The sequence below is a fragment of the Vanessa tameamea genome, chromosome 15 (genome assembly GCF_037043105.1).
Source record: "Vanessa tameamea isolate UH-Manoa-2023 chromosome 15, ilVanTame1 primary haplotype, whole genome shotgun sequence".
In the NCBI taxonomy this organism is placed as follows: Eukaryota; Metazoa; Arthropoda; class Insecta; order Lepidoptera; family Nymphalidae; genus Vanessa; species Vanessa tameamea.
In genome coordinates this window covers 10291819-10318139 of record NC_087323.1, presented here as the reverse complement: position 1 = coordinate 10318139, position 26321 = coordinate 10291819, and the positions used below count along the sequence as shown (strand labels likewise).

Here is a 26321-nt window from a genome sequence, read left to right as displayed (position 1 = left end):
TAAACTTTTCGGAACTGCTGTCTCCTACATAACAGTACAGTAACAGTAATAACCTGTCAATTTCCCACTGCTGGAAATGCCTCCGCTCCCTTTAAGGAGAAAGTTTCGAGCACATTCCACCATGCTGCTTCAATGCGTGTTGGTCGATACACAAGTGGCAGAATTTCGTTGAAATTAGACACATGCAGGTTTCCTCACGAAGTTTTCATTTATTGCCGAGCACGATGAATTATAAACACAAATTAATTACACGAAAATTCTGTGGGTTTGAACCCGCAATCATCGGTTAAGATGCACGCATTTTAACCACTGGGCCAACTCGGCTCTCATGTACAATTTTATTCTTAATCAAAATTAAAACTTAATATTAATTTTAAGCTTTTTCTCTGAATATTATATGTGGCTTACGCTGTTCGGCATGGAACATTTTTCAATATTTTTGAACAAATCCCGAATTTTAAAATAAATACATAATTTTTGAATAAGTATACAAAAAGACATGGGCGTGCTTTAAGATTATTAGCACAGTTCATTACTTCCAAGTTATGAATGCGATAACGACTAATATATTTTCAGAACGTGCATAAAACAATGAGTTAGATAATGAATGAGTATTTTATCACATCACATCAACGCTGGTACGTATTCGTGATCACAATGATGACGTTATAAATATAGTTTTTCTATATTTATATAAAATTAACATCCCATTTTTCCATCGGGTTAAGGAGCCTTCTTGTCGTTGTTGTTGGGATGCTAGGGATTCACTTCTGTTACAATTTCTCTCATCAATGATTTCTAGAGTTATCAATAACTATATTATATAGTTGTGATCAACGAATACATGTTTTATTAAGTCTTATGTAAGTAAGTATTGTATTTTGTTCCTTTTAATATGGAGATAATATTCTAATACGCGCCCCTCCAGGTTAAAATATTTTTACTAAAATAAACTAGTCGTCTCACTCACACTAAGACATCTTGTGGACGCAAGCGTCACTCACTCGCACACATGCAATCCAATTATAATTTAACTTGGAAGGCGCGCCTTCGTACATGAACAGTCTATAAAAGTCCTTTGAAAACAAGACTCGATGTTTTCGTTACAGAAAGATACCTTTCAAAGATAACGTGAAAAAAAGATCTATTAATTTTACACAAGGCCTAACAATAGATTCCAAGTTCAAAAGAAAGCTTAGATGCTGCAGTTGTTTTGTATATGATGCTGGAGATTATTAAATAGAAGCTCAGTGATAAATATTTAAATGCGGAATTGTTCAAATGAAACTGGTACTAAAATGAACATTTAATTTCCAAGATTAATCACTAAACTTACGTATCAATTTATTAAGTTAATTTCGGATATAGTAATGTTTATCTGAAGTTGAACTAAATTCTTAGGTATTTCTGGTTAAAGAAATTGCTCCTTAAGACTTCAATTTATTAATAAGCAACACGTCCTTCGACTTCTACTGTAATTAATGAAGTAAAATCCAGTTAGGTCTGTCGGCCATTTATGGCAAAAATTTATATCATCATATCAACATGACCTACAAATTATGCGTTCGATATTGTATAATATGTTATTATATGCCTTTAAAGGCTCGTTTCTACTTCCATGAGTTGGCTTAATCTAGTTGCTCGCCTAGTCCTGGATTCGAACCCCGAGTTGAGTCAATAACTATATTCTTCCTTTGTAAAAACCACAGTAGTAGCTCAGAATCTGCAATTTTCAGGTCGTGTTAGATTTGTCTTCCTATCTGATTATAAACATAAAGGGAGTGCACTGGTATTTGCGCACACCCTTTTGTTGTGGGCATTTGTGACTTAGGTAGCCAGCGGCAACTAGGCCACCTGGTGGTAAGTGGTCACCACTGGTCTTAGACATTGGCACCGTAAGAATTATTAACTGTTCTGTATACCGCCAAATCGATATCAACCTTGCAAATAGTAATGCAGATATCGGAGACAAAAAATAAATTCTAGATATATTTAAAGAGTACCCAATTTTATAAAGCCCATGTTCAAAATATATATTAAAATGAATATCTGATTTTTGTCTGAATTAATGTCCGGTGTTCACCATAAGCAAAACCCTTATTTCTTTTAAAGAAAATATTCACAGAGTATTCTACCACGCCACTTTGTTACTTATCCATGTGACAAATCGTCGTTGCGCCTGCAAAAGTCGCTGTGTGTGTTTTTTCTTATTTTTAAATTGTTATGCCGTTTTAATCGTTATTTCAATTTATGTAGCTTTCGATGTATGAACGTCACATAGCTAAATTTTAAAACTTTTAAATTATTGAAGTTATCACCCAACTGTTTTTACAGTATGTGCGTATTGAATATGTGTGTGTATGTGTAAAATTCATTTTCTTTCTCAAAATATTTGAATTACAGTTTATAATATATAATTATAGAATAGGAATATGTAAAAAAAGCCCACAGAAAACATACTGATGAATTTCTACACTTTGGCTTCATTTAATTGATGAATAAAACCTAATTGATTAAACATTTTAGCATTCATCAAATATTGCCGTCAAATTGAAATTCTGTCACAGAACCATACACCTGAGAAAACGTTTGAAAAGGACTAAGAATCTCAAACTGTCTGTAACGAGACATTAAATTACCTAGGTCAATACTTGCTTTAAAAAAATCCACAAATAGATCATCCTAATTTGGAATAAAAATGTATAAAAAGTCCACAAGCAATTGAAGGTGGGTCGTGTCGTAATACTGACTAAAACTAGATCGATTATGTGTTGAGATCGCGAAAGCTTAAATTCTATGTTTGGATCAGATGAGATTCAAACGGGATTCAAACTCGAGCATACATTAATCCTGCAACGTGTACTATGTAAGGAATCATGACCAAATGAAGCTAACACATGCAAGTAATTTAATTGAACCTAGCCTTAGCTTGACCGAAATAAAACGTCCGAGATGGAAATCTGGTTTTTTATCGACGGAATTTGGAACGTTTAGAATTGTTAATGCCTTTGCCGATACACATTGATATTCCAAATAATGGATGTGAGTCAGTAATGACTCGCAGTCGGTTGAAATGATTGATGGTCACTGATTTTTATGTACTTTTATATGTACTATCGAAGTTTGGATGCATTTTATGTGATAGTTACACCAGTTTGTATGAATTTCGTTTTAATTGTAACATAGGCGGCTATATTATTCGACCTCTAGACGACACTAATATCCATATAAAAAAAGCAAACTGTTCATGGAACACTTAAAACTTAGCAGTAGGATTGCATGTATTTATATGTTTGTTGCATTAGATATATAAATTAATATACTACGCAAATTACAGGATTAATATTATTTATTGGCACTTTAAGTTTAGTTTCCATAATGAGACCGAATCTTTAATTACCTTGAAATGTCTCATTCTTGATACACTTACGGCGTTGTAAGTAAATTTTAGTAAATAATTATTTCAAATTAAACATAGAACTCAAAATAATACAAAAATCGTTAATTATAATTTTATTAGCTAAAATAAAACTTAAAAAGTTACACAGCTGATATAAATAAATTTATTTTATGTCACTTTTATGAAATGCAATGAGATAATCATCTTAGATTATTTAGGTATCTAGACAGAGAGTCGCATTATAAATTAACTAAAACAAACGATCAAGCTTTACTATCTCGGTGACCGTAAAACACACACAGTAAAAGACATTCAAACGTCTTTCTAGAATGCGTGTACTTAGTGGCCATAAGCTGGCCACTATTTTTTTCAACACGTTCTCAGCTTTTACAGTTTATCTGGATGTATAAATAAACAAAGATAATTAGTTTTTTTAACATGGCAATGAATTATTTTATTTTTTTCCTTTCTAATATTATAATAGAAAATTGTCGTAAGATATGTACATCATACGTGCTACAGAAATGGCTTGTGATGTGAACCCACTTTAAATGACAAAAGGATTTTTAACAAAGTGTTATTTTACATGATATATTTTACCAAAAATCTTTAAAATTTAAGCAATTGAAACTATAAATTAAAATAATGACACGATGCGATGATGACAATGATAAATATAATGAAAGTCTAAAGATATTTTTTTTTAAATATTGTTACAATAATGCCAACATTATGGCCAATGGGCGATCACAAAACGATTAAAGTTTAATATTTACCATACTCCAACATTTTGACATACTTTTACTGCTACTAAAACTAAAATAAATAAATAATTTAGCTCCTATAATTAAATTCATTCAGTCTCATTGTCGCCGCTGCTCAGTTCGAATGCATCCTCAGTCTTCTCTGTAGTTTCTTCAACTTCTTCGACTTCCTCCGGTACTTCCGTAACATTAGTCGCTGGTGTTGTCATACTTTCTGGAACGTTCTCACAATGTTTCCCGCTGATTCCGGAGGGACATTGACACCTAAAGTAGCCGTCTCCAGATTCCAGAGATTGACATTTACCACCGTTCTTACAAGTATCAGGATTCTTTTCACAATAATTTAGCTCTGAAAAGAAAAATGTGATGATTAATATTCAGACCGGTTTTTTTATATATTCTCTAATAACACCCTTATAAGACCTACCTTCATCACAGAGCATGCCGCCCCAACCGTTCTCACAGATGCACTCCCAAGGCCGGTTGCAGGTGCCATGCACGCAGCCGGGGTAGCGATGGCATTGAGCGCACGTCGGTCCCGTCCAGCCCACCTTGCATCGGCACTCACCTGGCCGCCGGCAGTAACCTCGCTCGCTGTGGCAACCCGTTGAGCACAATGCTAGCGAAATAAAAAAAAACATGTATTTTTTTCATGGTATAAATACTATGATAAAGGAAAACATAGATTAACTCGCCACAATAAAAAAAACAGAAATAATTACATTTTTAGTAAATATTAAATTAAATCAAATTATTTTTATTTTATGCAAAATACATTCCTTAATAGTTTGCTGAGCTTTTATTCTAATTATTTAAGGGATGTCCTATTTTTACTTGAGGTCTTGTACAAATTGATCAACGTCTTTGAAATTAGCCTTGGATATAGAACTTAAATAATGCCAGAAGTAATTATACTCGATCAACTTACGGGTCTGGCACAACAATCCAGTATAGCCAGGCAGGCATTTGCATTCTAGCGGCTTATCGCAATATCCATGTTGGCAGCCCGGTAACGTCTGGCACGAGCGACACGTCGGCCCGGCCCAACCCAATCGGCAACGGCACTCGCCCGGGGACTCACAGTAACCACGAGTTGGGTGACAATCGGAACGACAGATTGCTACAACAAAATATATATAATTATTTTAATAAGGTTTAATCTTGTATACATACGTCAATAATGAGATGATTTTATTACAGACACGATACGAATAACAACATAAAGTTTTAGATCCAATTTTAAACAAAATATTGCTTAGGTTTATTATTTTTAAGGACTGGAGTGGGCTTATTAAGGCAAACATTTACGTTTCGAATTTATAAAAAAAAAAAAACTATATACTTAGTCAAGTTTTTTCTTACGATCTAAATTAACACTCGTAAAGCAAATAATAAATAGATTCTAAGCATGTATATTGTATACTCACGCTCAGAACAGAATATCCCATCCCAGCCATCCCTGCATATGCATTCGAAGGAAACGTTACAGTAACCACGCTGACAGCCTGGTAGAGGTATGCATTTGTTGCATCGCTCACCGTAGAATCCTAACTTACACCGGCATTCGCCTGGCCGTTTGCAGTAACCTATTTAAATGCAAACTCTAAGCTTAATACTCCGAAAAATATATATAAAAGTAAGAAGTGTTCCAAAAACAAAAAAGAATGTTAGACCTTTAAGTTTCAGCTCTCATGCATTATCTTTAATCATCACTGCAGACCCCGAGAAATTGGATTCAATTTAAATAGGGTCGAGTAAATAAACATTTGTATTTCCTAATTTAAATTAAATTGCTTTTTATTTGAAATTTCATTTAATTGAGTGTTAGAAATACCTTGCAATGGATCGCAGCCCTTTTTGCAAGTTGGCACGTCGCAAAGATCGCCCTGCCAGCCAGGCAGGCACTTGGGCTCTCCCTTGTCATCGCACACATAGTGGCTGTGTTCGCTCTGCACCGACGGCAACTCGCACGCCTGGACACTCTTCTGATATAGAGCCGGCTAATAGGGGTGAGTGAAAGAACATTTACATGCTTTGTGGACGTGCAAACAAAACGTATTATTGAGACATGCTTTGTGAATTATTAAAGGAGTTGTGTGTGGGAAGTTTTAGTGATTGTGGCCAATGTGAACCAATAACTGGATTGATAAAAACCTATTCTGATAACAAAGATAAAATAATTAAGTAAAAGAAACTTTGAAATTATTTTGTGCACGTGCTAAATTTATACGTTTCGGATGAACTAAATATATTATTGCATGTAGTTTCTATTACACTTTGAATATTAAAAATAAAAATTATACATTAGTACTTCGATGTAATGAAACCTACTTTTACAATATTATTAATTCTGTTCATAAAAATAATTTTATAATAGCAGATTTAATTAATAAACTTTTTAAGATGACTAATTGAGAATTTATGTATGTTGTATTAATTGTAAATAAAATTAGCGGATTAAAAACAATTAATAACACAATATTTTAGGAGCATGCTTAGTGTTAATTGTTAATAAATATAATGTGTGAATTTGAAATAAAACTAAGAAAATATTATTTTAATTTTGGAAACTATATAAATAGGACCTCGAGTTTTGTTTAATATTTTATCAAATATTCTATACAAAAAATCATTAGAGTCGATTCATTTTGACGATAATTTCGCATAACAAATATACTATACAAATTACAGAATTAATAATCGTAATTGATCGTTTGAGTAATTTTGAAGTTTATTAAAAAATGTTCTACACACAAACTTGTAGTACTACTACGATTTTATATACTACTATGTATTTTAAGTTCCTCGGTTCCTGTCATTGCAAAAATATAAGTGTACCGAATTTATTATTCTTCACTACAAATTTATGACTAAGTTTTTATTTATTACTTCCAATGAATAGTTAATTAAAAGTAAAACATCATAACAAAAATTTCAGAGGCTGTTGATATGATAAACGTATTTTAAGAACAAATTGAATGAAAAGAATGAATGAATGCTTTTTACTGTATTGTATCTTGCCTCACACGAAAATGTCGATATAAATGTAACACAGCGCAATTCTATTCACAACGACAAAACAAAAAACCGTTCACTTTATTGCTAAACTAATGATCAACATCGGCAAAACCCAGTATTCCTTTAAACCCATCAGGATGTCAACAGTGAGTCACTAAAGGAACTTTCTAATAACGTGAAAGCAACGCGAAAGTGTGTCGCGAGAAATCGCACTCAAAACAAATGTTTATCTACGGAGAGTTATAAAATTAATATACCACAAATTGCCGTGACAATAACCTTTTTCATATATATATATTGTTACTTTTTTAAAAGGTACATGTATACAATAATATATGTATATGTTTCTGTGAAAAAAACTGTATTTTGTTCGGCTCACTGCAATTACATCTGCAAATGTTGGTTACGATCTTTTTATTATACTATTATTATTATAATTCACATATTTCTCAATATATTAGATAAATCTAAATACGTGTTGCAATTTAAAAAATCGAATACCGATTAACTTATAAAACTATGTAAATTTTAAATTAGTTATAATCAATCTGAGCGATCGATACCAGTACAGTGCAATTATAAACAAATACTAGTCTTCGACTAGTGGTCAAAATTCACCCGTAATATATATAGAATATTTTCGAGAAAAACATAATATATGATTGTGTCGATTGTTTTTATTTTTATTTATAAATAACTAAAGCTAAAGTAAAGTTCGTAATGGCTGCAAAAACAAAAATAAATATGTGGACAAAACGAAAAACAAAAGGTACTGAATTGTTTTGTAATTGTCAATTTATAGATATCGTTTCTCGAGACAAAGTATAAGTCTAGTGTGCTGTGTCGTTGAAAAACAATTTACATAAGGCTGATTTATAAAAGCGCGGATATTTTCAAATTCTTACGTAGATACTAAAAACACGCTACACATTTCCCGAGGATACTGACCAACTATGGTAAATAGCTAATGTAATTCAAATTATTTCGCGGATAAAAATGTTTCGTTACTTGAAGTTGCGACTAAGTTGAAGGCGAATATATTAACATGTATTTGCAAATCAATTACGTCTTTGTAACATGCATAAACACATGAGCGCCCTTTACTTAGTTTTTATAAAATGAGATTTAAAATATAATTAAACTGTTATATAAATTATATTGGGATGTTAAATCATGCAATTGATTTTTAAACATATTAGAAGCATACTCCTCCGAAAATAGTACAAAGATGTTTTTTTATTATTATTATTTACGAGGTGCATTAAGTTTTAGCTAAGTAACCTCATTCAAACTTACCTGTTTTTTCCACTTCGGTATAATATATTTAGCTGGCAACACCACCGGTGTTACACAACATATAACGACGACTATGATCAAATTATTCATTTCTTAAACTCACTTTGATTTTTTACGTACAGATATGTACAGTTATTTTTTTTTTATTTTAAATCATTCTTAATTTAAAAACTGTTAAATATGGCGACTTATTTGAAGGTATCGTTGAGCGTCAATGCGATAATGAGTAAGATGCAGATGGCGATGCGTTTGATGCGCGCTAGCGCAGACGTTGTACTGTTAGTCGTGTTATTGAACTTGAATGAGAGAGGCTACTTTCGCCGGCTAAGGCTCCGAAACTTTCTGTTTATGACACATGTAATAATATGTACACAACCTGTACTATAAAAACACCTCAAAGTCGTAAAATTTCATTAATATATTTATTTAATATATAAAATTCTATTGCAATGTTTTGGATATTTTATAAATGAAAGTTAGAACAGTAAGTTATTAATCTGATGGTGATTGGTTACCTCTGCCTTAGACATTGACATTTAAAAATATAAACCACCCTTATAGTGCCAGCAAATTAATCGTCAAAAACAACAAACATGAGAATTAAGATGAAATTTCATTTCATATCATCAAATATATTATATCACAGTTTTGCTATCTAACAGTAGTATAATTAATGACTAGGCTGTATCCAGGTGAGTGTGCACAAAGCCCTACCTTCCCAGTAAGGCTTTGTGCATTATTTTTAGACAACATGTCAGAAAAAAAATATTTAACTCATAATTTTTTTATTTCATTAAAAACTGGCATTATCGAAGATACAATAAAAAGATACAATAACGTAAATACAAATAAGGAAAAACAATTTAAACTGTCATTAATGATGTCTGTAAGATACTATAACAAAATACTAAAAATTATCTAGTTAACAAACGCTCCCTTCGTGGCCGATTTTGACCTCATCTGAAGATTATTACGATACGACTGCGCTTAATAAAGTTTGCGAAACTAGGTGAATTTCTTGTTGTAAAGGAAATATCATATTTAATGTTTGTAATACCTTACATTTCCTTATAAGTTACACAGTTTAAAAGCACACACATACACACTTATTTAATAATAACAGAGTTGATGAACATCAAATTAAAAAGTATTTCCATATATTTATTGTGCTACAATTACTTTTCAATCCAAAAAACAATTAGAAGATATCGCCAGCTCTACCTTTATTTTTTCACGTAATTCAAAACCTTCTAGAAGCTACCCTGGCTCCTGGTGATAGTACTTTTTTTATTTAATACTGTAACGCGCACGGGCAAATAGCCCTGATAGTAAGTCACTACCGCCCATAGACAATGGCACCATAAAAAATATTAACCATTTCTTACATTGCCAATGCGCCCTGTTATGCCTGTACTTACAGTGTAATTGTGCTCACTCACCTTTCAAACTGAAACACAACAATACTAATTATTGCAGTTTGGCAATGAAATAAATGACAAATGGTTGGTAACCTAGTAATGATAGCTTTGAGGGAATTTTACACACTAAAACCCCAGCGATAGTCGTCATCGATGCGGCTTGGAGAAGCTCGTTTTCATATTAGGCACTCCTGCTAGTAGCTTAGCGGAGAACTCCTCGGAAGGAAAAAGGTAATTAGTACTATTTGGAGTGATACCATACCAAACGTGATTAGTTTCCTGTATACTGATAAATAAAAGCAGGACATTAACATAACAGCCATCCTTATTCTTAATAAAAATATTTTTTTCATTTTTTTATTTTATTCGTTCTTCACAAACACATCAATACGTTTTCTTTGGACCCCAAAATATGCAGATTCGATGAGAACTCGATTTGATTCGAAAACCGAGATGAAAACAAAATGCTGACAGTTGAAAAAGAAAAGATTATCTATGGCAACAACTAGAACAATAATTGAATAAAAATAAGTATTTATCTGTGACTGGAAGAACAGTTAAATTTAACATTCACTTTTGATCCACTATAGAATACTGACTTAACGGATTTTATATGGACTTAATATTTAAAAATAAAACGAATAATTAGGCAAGTAGGTCGTTTGTACATTTGTTTTTTTTTACGTACGCATATTACAGTATTCAGCAGTTATACATTGTATTGAAAGAAAGATATCTGGATTTGACTTGATCAGCTCACAACAAACATACCGTGATCTAAATATACTACGACCTATATTTTTCAAAACTTGCCTCATGTTCCCGTTGACTTAACGGGATTATGTATTACAATTTTACAGGACAACCTATCAAAATTAGTGTTTATGACTTGATAAAGATCTTCAATGAAAATCACAAACAATCTTAGTCGCATCGAGCTAAATGATTAGCTGTGTTATTCCAATGACATCGATTACATAAAACTATATAAGTTATTAAGAAAAACTAATCTTCTTCAATAAGAAAGAGTTCATAATGAATTTGATGAGAAGAAGACTTACGATGGTGATTGTTCTCAATACTAAGCTGTTGTTCTCTAAGCGTGTAGCCCCGAATGTAAATGATGAATATGTGATGCGAACATAAAATCAGATATTTGAAGAAAGTATAAGAGACCTAGATATTTAGAAATCTCTAAAAGAACTGACTTAATCTCTTCTATCTGTATAACTATCACTATTGAATTCGTAGTCTTGTTTAATTAGTATTTCCACTGATGCTGATTATTACTACAGAGTCCCCCGGCATAGACTTTTAACATAGACTTCTGGCGCACTGTCAAAGATTACCTCCTATATATAAATATACCTACTATATATATGTAATCAGAGAAGATTTACAATGGAAAAAATTTATATGCGAAGAGGTCATAATTTATCGAATTCGATTTACGGAATCATTATATCTATATTGTTGTGGGATTGCATTATTTAGCTCACACTTACAATTTTCCATCTAATTAATACTTGTCAACGTTGCTTTGTTAAGAAAAACCAACTAAGTCGAATTTTATAAAAATGTTCAACACTTTTAGCATGTTAAGACGCGTTGGAAGTTTTTTTTCTTGTAAGTATAATTCACTTTTGTAGCAATACTATTAGCAAGCAAAGATAATTGCGATCTCTACACAGCATGAAATAAAGTCGCTTGTACCGCCTTGTGTGCGCATAGATCTTTTAAATTACGAAAAATGATTTTCATGTGGTTTTCATCAATTAAATAGTGATTCAAGAAGAAGGTTTATGTGTTTAATACATGCATATTGTAATAGTCATGTAAAGTCAGCGTTACAAAAAGCCGAGAATTTCAACTGGAAAAATATCAAGAATTTTTCTTTTTATGTTTAGGTTCTTCAATATAAAAGTTATATGTTAACCCTTAATGTACTCGTGTGAAGCTTGCGCGGGGAGGTAGTTAAACTATAAAAGGGAAAACATTACGAATCGCATTTGCCGTCATGGTAGCATTGTCAATGAAATGTTTCGAGTTCAATAAATAGTTTCATAAAACCAAAAAACACAATAGCTAAGAATAATAGATAAGTTGAAAAAAATATTTAAGAAAGATTCTACAAAATTGTTTTCCAAACATGGGTATGTTTTGTCAATACGAAGCATTCACGGTGTTGTCGATCGTCTTACTGTTGATTTAATCAAGGTTTTCGTGAATCCTGCATCCGACCAGAACTTTTTTCTCGCTGGAAAAAAGGTCCTACGCGTTTGGCCCGCGTAAAATGGGGTTATATGTGGGATTTGCCGGTGCTGAGAACGCCTGGTGCGCCCCAGGTCACCAGGATACCCACTAAAAACCCAGCGGTGCCAACACCGTCTCCGATCTCCAATCGCCTGCGCAGCATGACGACAATCGAGATGACCTGCAATAAGGATTGGTGGAGTTGATATGCTCTAAGTAACTGGTGGTCTTTTGTTACTGACCCGGCGTAAAATTAACATTACTGCTACTAATTGTTGTGCTTACGTATGTATATTTGTACGAACTCGTTTAAATAATCGCATTCAATAATAAAAGCTTTTCCTTTCTGTGATCATTCCACTTTTTCGACCACACGAATGAGCATAACTTACATTACATACAATGCATTATTCCTTAAATATAAATGCACCCTGCAATGGATCAAATAATTTCTTTGTTTAAAATCATCAAGCAAAAAGTTGCTGTTATAGTGTTAACACTGCATTTGCTGATCACAGATAACTTAAAACTAATTATTTTAGCGCATATGCTGCAGATGAGCAGCTTTATCATTTTCTGATTATGAGGTTCGATACTCAGTGATATGCCGACGCTTACGCTCCAAGCGACCCTTTTGTCTTTTTATACCAATCTTCTTTTGTTATTTTAGTTTTTACTTTTTCAATATTGTTCTCATTCTTCAACTCATTCAAATATTCTTAAAATATATTGATTCTTAGTGTCGCTATTTTTTACACAATGTAATTTGTGTAATAAAAAACTGTAAAATTTAGTTATTTAAACGAAAACTAGTTTCAAAATGTTTAAATAACATTTTCGTGTATAAAATCTTACTAATAATAGATTTTAATGGCGTCACTGCACAGATTATCAATATTATTTAAAATATTTCTTATATCGTATGCGAGGGAATGGGAACCTAAATAAAATATCACTTATGTATTTCAAAGTATTTATTTAATCATTATTTATATTACTTTATTATATACACTAAAGCTATATACACTCAGTTTAGGTCCATATTAAAATATTTATTACATCGTTCAAAAGCTTCGAATACAAACATTCAATAAATTGATAACACGATAACGGCTGGGAGAAGACACACGTGTGTATAATAGCAATAATACAGGGTGTAAGCGAAAAACTCTTTGTTGAAAAAAAAAATCTTAAATTAATGAAAATTGTATAAAAATATTCATTGTAAAGAGCTCTTTATTTAACCATTCAAACGAAGAATATAAAAATATACGAAAGTATATAGTCGTCGATGTTGTTTAATTATAAACAAATCATCGTAAAATAATAATATTAAAATTAAATCATACTTTGAAACATGGCGTGAAAATAAATGACTTCATCTGGATTAATAATTTAAATAAAACTTATATATGAATAATGCTAAGAAATTAAATAAGAATTACTGATCTCAAGTGAAACCGAACCAAAATATTAGTTAGAATAAATCTCTGAGAATAATGTTTAGGAGATAAGGCCTAAGCCGCACATACGAATACAACAAAAGCTATCAGATCAATAATCCATAATCAGCGGTCACATATTTGTTCATCGATATAATTTACTTCAGACGCGTAAAACAAACCTATTCATAATTAATATAAGGAATGTTAAGACAGACACAAGAACTTGCATAAGCGTTACTCCCAGCCTTACAATAAATTGCTACGCGAATACAAACTTTATTACCAACGAATAAAGATACATATTACGTGAATATATGTTTAAATGTTATAATTGGTCTTGGAATAAGGCTTAATTTGTACGGTAGCACAATTTCTTATCTAGAGTACTGTAACCACGATCATTTTCAAATTGGTACAAACATTTATTTAGTATTATTAATAAAATTAAAATTTCTAGAACATTTTGACACATATTTGTATTAGTAAAAGTAAAAAGTTTTGTGACTAAGTAATATTATTAATTAAAAAATTTCGAAAATACATTCAAAATCACTATAAATAAATACAACAAATTTGAGACATTAAAGAAAATAAAAAAAAGATAAAATAAATAATATATATTATAATTCGTTAGAAAAATCAGATCATAATGAAAAATGAGATTAGTTTTTTTTCTAGCGTTACATTAAATGCATTAAAACTTTAATTTACCTAATTTCTAGTAAACCATACCGTATTTCTCTATCAAACCCCCGAGTCACCTTGTTTCCAGTAATAATAATAAAAAAACTTAAATTAGTAAACCTAGGAATGAGGGTATTTTTCACTATAGCAACAATAATTAACAAATTTATCAACTAACAATTTTTCAATCTCAATAAGTATGACGTATTATAGTCATCGAAGGTTAACCGTAATTTGAGTACGTTCGAGAACTTTCTAGAGCCCTCAGGAAGAAGGTGGGCTTTAGAAGGTGCGATAATGTCCGAGTATCAAACACACCGTCGTACTACTAAATAGTAATTCGATTTATTAATAATAACACGTTCACAAACATGTAAAAGTAATAATAATACGTCCAAGCCTATTTTTGCTCAACGCTGAACGGGAAATTAAGGAACGTATGAGATGCGCACACTAATCCGAGTAAAATTATCTAAAATCGTACATCGAAAGCTTCATCCAACGCCGAACATTTTTTTTAATATATAATAATATAACAAATTATCGGTCGAATACGAATTCCCATCGCGCACTGTCTAATAGATTATATTATTAATTCAATGACAATAAAAAAACATTAAAAGACTGATTATAGACGCGCAAAGTTAAATATTTAAGAGGAATGTAACGTACTAAGCTGAAATCAAGGATCTGAAATATGGAGTTTTCTATGTCAGAAGTTTCCACCGAAAATCATTAAAACTATGTCAAAATTAATGATAAAAAATTCACTTTTGTTATATAAACTTAAATAAAGCATAACCTCTTTCAGTGCATCGTAATTGAGTAAAATTGAAATGACAATTCTATGAGTTGATACATAATTTTGAGTAAACAAATTATACTAGAAACGTATACATTACTCCAAATACTTCTACAATACACACAAATCTGTATAAAAGTATGCTTTGAATAACATAGCGTTAAGTAAGTTTTAGGCCTATTTATTTTAATTTATAATTAGAGCAAATCGTGTCAGGCCATTTAGTTGATAGGGTTCCGCATCCCAACATAATACAATACACACAAGAACTTAAATGCGTAATTTCATAAAAAGAGGACCAATAACCCTTCACAAAAAATAATTACTTTATGCAAATGTCACTTACAATATTCGAATCGATAATACTTTACAAGGATTTTACAAATACGGTCAGACACATAATGCAAATTACTCGTTTAAATACGGAACCCTAAGCTTTTGTTACATATTCGTAACGTTCTTCGATAAGAGAACCAAGTCTATTCAAAAATTCAGGTTGCATTCAGAATATTGTTAAATGATACAATGTAAAATATATATAAAATAATTAGTATTTTATATTTTAAATAAATATTATAACAGACGATGACAGACTTTGAGAAAGATCTCATACTGTGCAGCAATCTAATATAAAAATTACATTTTTGTAATATTTGCTATATGAGCAATACTCTGGTTAAGTATAATATTGATTTTTTTAACAACCGCTGGACATATTGTAGGGCAAAAGTGTGTTCGAAAAACAGGCACCGTTTTTATCCTTTACTTTCATAATCCGATGGGACCGGATATAATTAATTCACAGGACCAACAGCTTAACGTGCTTTCCGAGGCGTGAGAGTATAAAGACTACCAATTTACTGAGAATTCATACGGGAAAACCCTATATTATTTTTGTAACCCGGCATTGATGCCAGAACCTCAGGAACTGCAGCTTTATAGCTAGCCAATAGAGCAACAAGGCAGACAAATATCTATCTGGTATGAGAAATTTCTTAAATTTCGTCAATATCTGCCAACGGCTTCTTTATATATTTACATACATCGGATTACATAAATCCAAGCATGATAGTTCAACAAAACAAAAAACTATGACGACATTTCAAAAAGCCTTGTACTAAAATATATATCCTGCATTTTTTTCAGTTTCATACATATAAACAGTAAATTTTCGACTATCCGAACAGCGATTATCCGGACATCCGATTATCCGGACTCTTATGTCATACCTGTAATTTACCACACAAAGACACGTTGTGATGAGTTCATTCCTGCCTCTGAGCGTGCCACCTCACTACCTCTTACTTATTTGGGTAGAAAGTATTTCCCTTTTTTTTAATAACGATCAAAAAATAAAAATTGATGAAAATGTCTATATTGTTTGATTTCTCTTTGATACCGAACATCCGGATAATCGGGATTATACTGTATTAATAAATCTGTGATGACATTATAGTTTAACATGGATTATGGAAGAATTATAATATACCACAATAAACGAATAGCAATGATAGAGCTTTAATGGGTTTTTATTTATTAATATTTACCATGGTCACTAATCAATTGCATAAATCGTTTCACAAATAGACTTTCGGAAACAAATTTTATTGACAACTTGTATTTCTCGATTTATAATTGGCACTACCGGTCTATCACAATCGGTTTTGGTCAACGATGAGTCCATAGAAAACCTATTGAATAATCGTTAATGCTGTCTTGTGCATAAATTCAATTAAATGCAATTCAATTTGAACCTAAAACCATACAACGTAAAGTCGAATATCGTCTAAGCTACGTGCAATAACTCACTCATACATGTGTAAACGAATTTGAACCGTAACATTAAGATCACAAGGCTTAATATCAACTAAAGTCTAGCGTTATAATTCGGCTAAGCAGTGCAATCAATTGATTCATAAGTCTTTCTGTCGCGTGTCCGGGTACTGCGGCACGTGCTTGTAGTCGGGGAACGAGTACAGCACCAGGTGGTCAGCTGTTTTGTACCACGGTATTAGACCGTTCTGGAAAAAAGAAACACATTTTACATTTAGTTTTGTTTATATATACAGTGGACTCCCGGTAATCCGGCACCCCCTGTAATCCGACACGTCCTAAATATTGAATATTCTTTGCACAATCTTCGCTTTGGTAGATAATGCATGATTCAGCAGGCCACAACCTGTGCGCCCCCCCTGTTGTGCCCGACGCGTTTTTTTGTTTTGATTCTGATTGCTTAGTTTGAATTTGACTATGTGTGATGTGATAGCTATCATTTGTTTATACTTTAGAGTATTACATATAGAATCTTAACATTGGATATGAAAAATATATAATTTGTAAAGAAATCCGTACTATTGTGGGCCTTACTCTTAGGCAGTACTCTATAATCCGACAAATTCGATAGTCCGACATTGCCCTTGAAAACATTTGTCGGATTACCGAGGGACCGCTCTATGTATTTATCTCCATAAAGCAATATGTCATGCTTTTTTTAATTAATATTAAAACAAAGTAACTTCCTATATTAATGTTATAAATACAAAAGAAACTCTGTCTGACTATCTGTCTGTTGCTCTTTCAGGGCCAAACCCCTGAACAAAATTTGATTAAATTTGATAATTATGCTTATATTGAGTTATAACCATTGGGATATTGTGCACACTTGTTTGGGTATATTTGTATGGGTTGTGGGTATTAATATTATTAAACTAAACGATAATAATGAGATTTAAATTACACAATCCAAACAACTCACCACGTTAGTGCGCTTGTTCGTCCCTCTACCGAAACCGTTCCAGTGGTTACCAGCTATGCCGATTAAGTCTCCGACCTGAGAAACAATTCTTACATTGACATACTATTTCAAATAACTAAAATATATTACATGCAAAATGGAAAAAAAAAAACCCGTTATAGTGTTAAATTCCGAACCGGTGGTAGATTTTTGACTATCAATAAGCAAGTGTAAACACTTCTATATTGAATAAAGATTTTTGACTTTGATTTTGACTTTTGACTTTGAATAAAATCAAAGTGTACTTTATTCAAGTAAACTCTTGTGAGCACTTTTAAATCATATTATATGATTAAATTAAATTTAAAATCCACCGGTTCGGAATGTATATTCTACTGAGAAATACCGGCAAGAAATTCAGCATTTACTCTTTTCTGAGAATTATATACACAAGTATATATATCATATAAGAATTTTATTTCATTCAATCGCATTACTACCCGCTTCACACGGGGGTACTTAATGAATGAAGAAAACGGAAACTACGCATGGCAAGAAAATATGAATTAGGTATATTATGTATTTTATAATGTTTATTTATTTATAATTGGTTTAAACTTTATTAGATAAGCATAGTGTTGTGTTGTTATTTTTTAATTTATATATTTGTAAACATGGAGTGAGAGTGTGAGAAAAGTTATTTTTTTTAATGTTTTTATTACAGTGCATGCTGAGTTAGCCTATAATTGTAATGTACTTTGTAGCTACATATTCTATATTGTAAAACTTTTACTGTTAAAAAAATTTTAGATCATTGTACATTATGTTGGCTTCCTATGAAATAAATAAATAAATAAATATATAAGTACGTCATAAATGAGAAATATGAATCATATAAAAGTCGTAATTTTACCGGGAAACAGATATTGAAATTTTCTGAAGTATTTCATTCGAATGACAGTGTAAATGATACTTTTTATCTATATTATACTTGTGTTAATTGGGTACTCTGTATTATAGGGAAATACTTTTGTTTATCGGGTACTCTGTACTATAAGGAATACTTGTGCTTACTGATCTATGTTACCCGGCCCATTCTTTGGTCAACATCCAACAATCAAGCAATCATTGGTACAAAGTGTGTAGTCACCTGAACAGATATCTCCTGCCCCCCCCTGGCGGCGTGCGCCATGACGGCGCGCCGGTCGTGCGCGTTCTGCCCGCCGAAGTAGTAGATGTCGTCCAGCGAGTAGAAGCTGTCCGACGCGTCGGCGCGGTTGGTCTGCATCATCTCGTACGCCACGCGCCCCACCTGCCGCCCCACGGGCTATTGGCATTATGCAGCACGGGCCCTCGCTCTCGATCCGACGCGATCGGAAAGAGTTGAGGGCACAGGGCCAACTGCTTTTCGATAGAACCCAGTAACTTTTTATCGGCAAGAACTGGGATTCGAACCCCGAACCTCGGGATCTGTAGCCTTACATCTGATGTAAGTCAACGACATAATATACAGAATTAAGAAGGGAATAAAAGGACGAGCTAGATTAATCGTCTGGTATCTACTCAAATTAGCTGACCGGATGCCTTAGTGGATAGCCGATAAGCCTGCAGTAGATAAAAGGCGAGGCAAATACAAGGCTCCAATAGGAAGTTTTGAACTTGAATTCAACTGAATGATCCGGTGAGAAACTTAAAATGTAAACGTTAAAGTTCTCGTGTGCGTGCGTGCGGGCCCCGACCTGGCTGCTGAAGGTGCACACGAGGTAGTCGCAGAGCGCCAGCAGGTGCAGGTCGACGAGCAGCCCCGTGAGCGACAGCGGCGTGTAGCGGCGGTGCGTGGCCGCCGTCTTGGCGATGGACGGGTCGCCCAGGAACTCGAACTGCGGGTACTTGTTGCGGGCGTCCTCCAGCACCTGCCGCGCAACGTCGATACCATGATACTCAATGTGCTCGTAGGGAAGTAGGTAAATAATCTTTACGGTTCGAGGTTTTATATTTAGAACGACCTTTTCCTAGCGTGAAAGGTCGCAATCAGTATTTTTTAGATACTCATTTGTCCCAAAACCATAACCCAAAAAAATGGCCGTCCCGAGACGCCTGGCAGATGTGAAACAGAATTCGATGGTTATTGAAATTATTTGAAACTGAGGTAGACTAAATAAAAATATCAAATACATATATTTATATCATTATTATAATAATATACATAAACGAAGGCGACGAAGTAAGACATATCCCCAAATCGTCCCAAATTTCAGCGTCTTATAGTTACATAATAAATAATAACGTATAGATGACTCACGTTCGCGTCGTCCGTGGCCAGGTATACTCGTTTCTTGTCGACGTGCTGCGTGAGTTCCAGTTGCGCGTAGTAGTCCTTTACGTGCAGCATATATTCGTCGATGTGGTGGAACGCCGCTTCTGTTCCCACTTTATCGGTCCTCCTTATATGAACACTATACACACAGACAAACATCACATGTCACCAATTGCAAGTACTAGCGAGTTCATTTTAATTAATTCTCTTACTCTTTTTCTGTGGTAGATGCTTTGGAACTAGATCGCAATTATATATAAAACGCAATGTCTTTAGAGATTCTTTATTAAAAAAATGTCTGCGTAATTTTCTGTAAGGTTGTGTTCCATTGTTATTCATCTAGACCACCAGAGAACCCATAAGGGACCACTTACTAAAGAGACTTTTTGGGCTATTTTATTATTTATTTGCTGCATCCCTATTATAGATTTAAATTCACAATTCTAATAGTCCCTGGCATAAAAAAAAATATTCTTGAAAATGATTAAAAAAACTAGAGTATAACATACCACAAATACATTTTAAAAGAAGTTACAAATCGTAAGGGAAAAAAATCAAATATCTCACCCTACAATTGGTTTCTTGAAGTTCATCTTGGCTATCGTTTCATTGATAGCTTTCTGCATACCGGTCCTTGGTTTCAGCACATATTTGAGCATTTGACCGATCCACCACGACGACGGATCACCGTTGAAACGAACTATCCTGCACACGGAAACCGTACAGATTATATACAGTTATAGAAAAAAGTCGAAATATTATAATGTTATTTCGATATTATTTGCTTTGTACTATCCGGTCTGGGTGGGTACCACCTACTCATTAGTTATTCTACCGCCAAACAGCAGTACCCAGTATTGTTGAGTTCCGGTTCAGTTTTCCGGAACAGTTAGTGAGCCAGGGCAGGCACAAGGAACATAACATTTTATGTTCCTCAGGTTGCAATCGCATTAGTTATGTAAGGAATGCTACCACTGCCACGTCCACTTACCACCAGGTGGGTCATTTGCTCGTCCTTAACCTTACCAACCTTATCATAAAAAAAATATCTCGAATAATTCCTACCGAGATTTTTTTTAAATCAGAATCAAGTAGCCATACTATTGATAGTCATTCAGCTGCGAGGTCGCGTTTGACATCTGTCAATTGTTCATGACTAGAGCTTCACTACAAAAGCGAACAGTTGATATAAAATTGTAACGCGATATAGATTGTAAAATAATATATTTTTTCTTATTAATTTAACATTAAATTCATCGCAAAAATATAACATTTACTGTAAGTCAGTTCTTAAAGAAAATAATTTAGCTTCTTAGTGTTGATATTGTACTTTCCAATTACTTAGGACTTGCTTCGAGAGTTTTATTATAAGATAAAAGATAGATTATTCGTATATCTAGGTAGAGTCACATTACAAAAGAACTAAAACAAACGAGCCAACTTCGTTATCTTGGTGTGGGTGACAGCTAACGTCATACTAGTACAGACTAGTGTGCGTGTTCTTAACTTAAACAGTCTATCTAGACATATTAATGATCAGACTTAAATTAGTTATGATGATATTTTTTTATAAATACTACCCATTATGTACTTTAGGAATTTTATTATAGGAGATAAAACACATTTTCAAACTTAATTGTTAAAAATCGAATAACATCAAGAACACTTACTACAGAAGAAAAAAAAAAGTAAAAACTTTTTTGAATAAATCGTTGCAGATTCAATGCCTGAAGGCAATCACTGTCAAACAACTTTTAGGTAACCAATAATACATACAAGTCTAATAACAAAACCGATAACATACCTGTGAGCTAAATCAGACGGTATCGCGAGAGGTAAGAACTTCGGTTTCTGAGATATCGAATCGATGAACGGCAACGAGACCACTTTTGCGTCGTACGAGGCTGGAATAAAAAAAAACAACCATCGACTAATGATCGAATAAGTACAATATACTAAGTATTTATTGCAAAAACCAATCATAAACAGAACGAATATAACATTTTGAATTTATAATAATTATCTTATATATGAATACCGATTTTTGTCCCAGTGATTATGGGACGATAGCTGTATATAAAAAAGTCGGTCACTCCAGCCGTAGATGTGCAAAAGATAAAGAGGATTCTTGATTGCAATTTACTAAATTGCTAAAATTTAACAAAAAAAAAAATTTTAGAGATCGGAAAAAAGTTACTGGCCGGTTAGAGAGCGGTGCTACGGCTGTATAAGAAAAAAAATTAAAAACGTAAACAAAATTAAAGTAAATTGTTATCGACAAACTAATTAGAATTGCCAACTGAACTGATGTATACTATGTGACATTAATAATTCCATTTAAATAAGGTTTCATAATTTTGGCGCCAAATGTAGATGAGTGACTTGCAGTTTACGATGAAATGAAATCAAAACAAAACCTGTCATAGATTCCTAAATTCCTAAAAAAAACTTTTGAAAAAATGCGAAGTTTCGCGGGAGACCCACTTGTAATATGTTAAGTAGTCAATGTGTAGATACGTCACAAAGGAGCGCCCTCCACGCTAAATATCTGCATGCATAAGTAGGAGTGACGGACGCTCGTGCTAACAAGATGTCATAAGAGTGCATGAAATAATTAATGTAAGAATAAGGACAGCAAAAAAAAAAACAAATTATATCACATTTGTTAATCCCCGCCGATAATTTAACGTGGAGACGCGCTCCTTAGCATGTGAACAGATCTATACCAATCTTGATATTTTACCTAACTTGCTGATTGATTCATATTTTTACGGAATCTATGATATGATTTACACCGATACACAAATCAACTCTGGTAGTGAGGTCAGACCTCATCCTCCTGCTTTTATCCCAATTTTATGAAGATGATGAAATGTCAATTTCTCTCCAATTCATTGCACCACTAGATTAGATTTCTTAATGGGGAATTTTAACGGTGTAGTAAAAATGTACATATTATATTAAATTATTTATCTTTTATTTTTCTAATATTTTATAACAAACATCCATCCAAATTTTTTAATTCCCTATTTATAATATTAATAAATACAATATCCAATATCACAAAACCCCAACAACACCACCATAACTCCTTCAGGTTTTTTTTAACAAACTTTAGAACGCTAAAATGTTCAAATCAACGAACATCCTCTGGAAGGCCGGCAGTGTTTCCAACTATTGTTACTAACCTAATATAATATTAAAAGCAAAATTTTGTAATCTATTCTTATATATATAAAATAACAAGTCCTGACTGATTCATCATCGCCGAGCGTAAACTATTAAAGTTAGGGCCTTGAATTTGGTGAGTAGGATCGTTTTATAGAGCAGACACCCACTAAGAAAGGAATTTTGGAAATTCAACCCCTAAGGGGGTGAAATGGGGGTTGAACGTTTGTATGGAAGTCTGTCATTTTTAAATTTAGAAACATGAAACTTCATTTTTGAGATACTGATTAAAAATGAGTAGATACGTATTTAAGCGTTTCTGGATATTTTACCTTTAAAGGGGTGAAATAAGCATTGAAAGTTTGTAGGGAATACCGTAATTTTTTTAAGTTAGAAACATGAAACTTTATTTTTGGGATACTGATTAAAAATAAGTAGATACGTATTTAAGCGTTTCTGGATATTCTACCCCTAAAGGGGTGAAATAACGGTTGAAAGTTAGTATGGAAGTCAGTCATTTTTTAAGGTAGAAACATGAAATTTTATTTTTGGGGTATTAATAAAAAATGAGTAGACAAGTATTAAAGCGTTTCTGCATATTCTACCCCTAAGAGGGTGAAATAAGAGTTGAAAATCTGTATGGAAGTCCGTTATTTTTTAGGGTAGACACACGAAACTTTATTTTTAGGGTACTAATTAGGAATGAGTAGATATGTATTTAAGCGTTTCTGCATATTCTACCCCTAGGGGATGATATTTCTTGGGTAGGTTTGACTAGAATACAGTCATTTTTGAAGTTATAAGCATTAATCTTTATTTTTGGGCTACTGATGAGAAATGAGTATATATGTATTTAAGCGTTTCTGCATATTCTTCCCCTACGGGTTAAAATAGTGGTGGTGGAAATTTCGTATATAGGTTCGTATTGAAGCCCGTCATTTTTTATGTTAGGAGATTGGCGCGCCAATAATGCTACTGAGGAATTTAAGACTTCAAAAATTATACAACGGCACCAGATTAATAGTAAGGGTTCTCTATCGTAACGTCATAGGTTACACTTATCACTGGATTTACTAAAAGAGAAATAGTGTATATTCCACGAATATCTTTGATACCATCAGAATACCCCTTTAATTTCAAGAGAGTACAGTTTAAATGGCCGGAGTAGATATAAGAGAAGACTGTTTTTCGCATAGGCAGTTCTAAATAGCCTGTTGAGAGTGAGCTCTGAAAGCAGTCTGGCGTATCCAGCCCACGAAAGTCGAACCATATATGAGGCCTTAAATTAACGTAACATTATAAATTATTCTGTAATATAATCAATTTTCCAAGCGAGCAAAGCCGCGGGCAACAGCTAGTTATTATTATAATTTAATTGCTTCGTTTTTTCAATATTTGATAAACTGACAGATTTGTTATAAAAAATCAAATAAATTTGTTTATAATTTCATTAATAACACGTACGTAAGGAGCCATTAAATATTAATATACAAAAATAAAGAGCGCAGTCGACAAACATTTTTGAGAAAGGTATTAATTAAATAACGTCCGACATTACCTGGCCACTGAACAACTTTGTCGTCGTACGCCGAAGTGCAACTATCTGATATGGGATGGAAAACGTACTCCCAGCCCTTGTTGTTGTACCTCCAGCCCTTCGAGTTTAATATCAAGGTCCTCTCGGAGGCGTATGCGAAAATCAGACAGTACACTATGTGGTGAAGCTGACAACCGAACCCGCAGCCCTGAAAAGAGGAAAGAGATTTTTTTATTTATAATAGTACAGTATTATATAAGGACAATCTCGAAACTCAACGAAGAAGACGATCGTGAAAAGTCAGAGAGATAAATGCATCATGAACTGTAATAATCATAACATTTAAAGGCAATACTCATCAAACTATCGGATCGCCGTAAGTCACATTTTTTTACACTTCACCAGTAAGATAAGAATGAATATCTGAATTGTAACTTAGCTACTGAACTGTTTATGTATCTAAATTTCATTTTAAATTTGTATTAAGTAAGTAAGTTAAGTAAATAAGTAAGTTTTTTTACATTGGATATTATTTTAAATCAATTTTGTGGGAATTTTAAAGAGCGACCTTTAATACGAATTCGGTCATGCTCGAATACGAATTTCCACCAGCGTCCTTTCTGATCATTTTATTTCGGTTGCTTTGAAATAAATTCCTAGTTTTTATACATTTTCAGAAAACTAAGTAAACGATTATGTTTTTAAAATAATCTGCAGAACAAGTTTCATAATGTTTTTTTTTGTTTCTCAGGCATATTTGAGGGAAAATAATAAAAAAAATATTGAAATAATATCGTTTTCCGTCTCGCATTTTCAAATTTGGACCGATAATTATTGTTTAAATATTGAAAAATATCCAGTGTTTAATCGTTTTTATAAATCAGAAGAAAAAAATAGATTTTAATTGATACATTTTTTTTAATAAATTTTTGAAGTTGCATTTTTGACTTATTTTGAAAAAATCTAAAAAACGCGATAATTCAAAAATGGTTCACTTTTGCATAATCCATATAGGGGTTAAAATTATTGCAAATAGTCACCCCTATTACCTCTTAACGGGAATACGTCGAATTACCATTATTTATTACTTCCCGCGTTACTTAAAAATGATGACCTTTGTTTAGATACTGTTATTGAGTTTTTATAGAAATGCTGTTATTATTTACAAGTTGAATACGAAATTCCAAGTTCATCAGATTGATTATAATTAATTAAGGATTAATAATTAATAAATTATTTTTATAATAATTAATTGTTTATTGATTTAACCTAAAACCAACTGTTCAATAAAACTAAAAAAAAAATATTATCGCTAAAAATATTTCTTAATTCACGATAACATAAAAATATATAAAATCTTCAATTGGAATCGAAATTTAAACCCAAGTTAATATCTGCGTTTTATTTGAGAAATTGAAAAAATATATATGTATATAAGAAGATATATATACCACCTCTCGAATCTAGCTTATAAGGTTGCAGATC

The 26321-nt window shown here is 32.7% G+C and overlaps 3 protein-coding genes across 4 annotated transcripts in view; all 3 read right to left on the bottom strand.

Moving 5' to 3' along the window:
- LOC113398427 (tetra-peptide repeat homeobox protein 1-like) overlaps positions 1-26321 on the bottom strand; it is a 306660-nt gene that overhangs the window by 60440 nt on the left and 219899 nt on the right. The window lies entirely within an intron of this gene.
- On the bottom strand, positions 3874-8772 carry LOC113398447 (neurogenic locus protein delta). 2 transcript variants are annotated; one of them, XM_026637190.2, is made up of 6 exons: positions 8479-8772; positions 5999-6164; positions 5592-5750; positions 5093-5284; positions 4592-4783; positions 3874-4513 (listed from the first exon to the last, which is right to left on the bottom strand). In XM_026637190.2, exons 1-6 carry the CDS (start codon positions 8566-8568, stop codon positions 4254-4256), a joined length of 1059 nt encoding a protein of 352 aa, XP_026492975.1. In that variant the 5' UTR covers positions 8569-8772; the 3' UTR covers positions 3874-4253. The 2 variants fall into 2 exon arrangements, with proteins under 2 accessions (XP_026492975.1, XP_026492976.1); XM_026637191.2 differs by having other exon boundaries at positions 5999-6137.
- LOC113398445 (alpha-(1,6)-fucosyltransferase) overlaps positions 16609-26321 on the bottom strand; it is a 35385-nt gene continuing 25672 nt past the window's right edge. The window contains exons 6-13 of the mRNA XM_026637188.2: positions 24858-25044; positions 21936-22035; positions 20699-20836; positions 20117-20270; positions 19554-19727; positions 18965-19126; positions 17836-17910; positions 16609-17101 (exon numbers count right to left, since the gene is read on the bottom strand). Of these exons, the coding sequence (XP_026492973.1) occupies positions 16994-17101; positions 17836-17910; positions 18965-19126; positions 19554-19727; positions 20117-20270; positions 20699-20836; positions 21936-22035; positions 24858-25044 (1098 nt within the window). The 3' untranslated portion in view covers positions 16609-16993. The remainder of the gene's footprint in view (positions 17102-17835; positions 17911-18964; positions 19127-19553; positions 19728-20116; positions 20271-20698; positions 20837-21935; positions 22036-24857; positions 25045-26321) is intronic.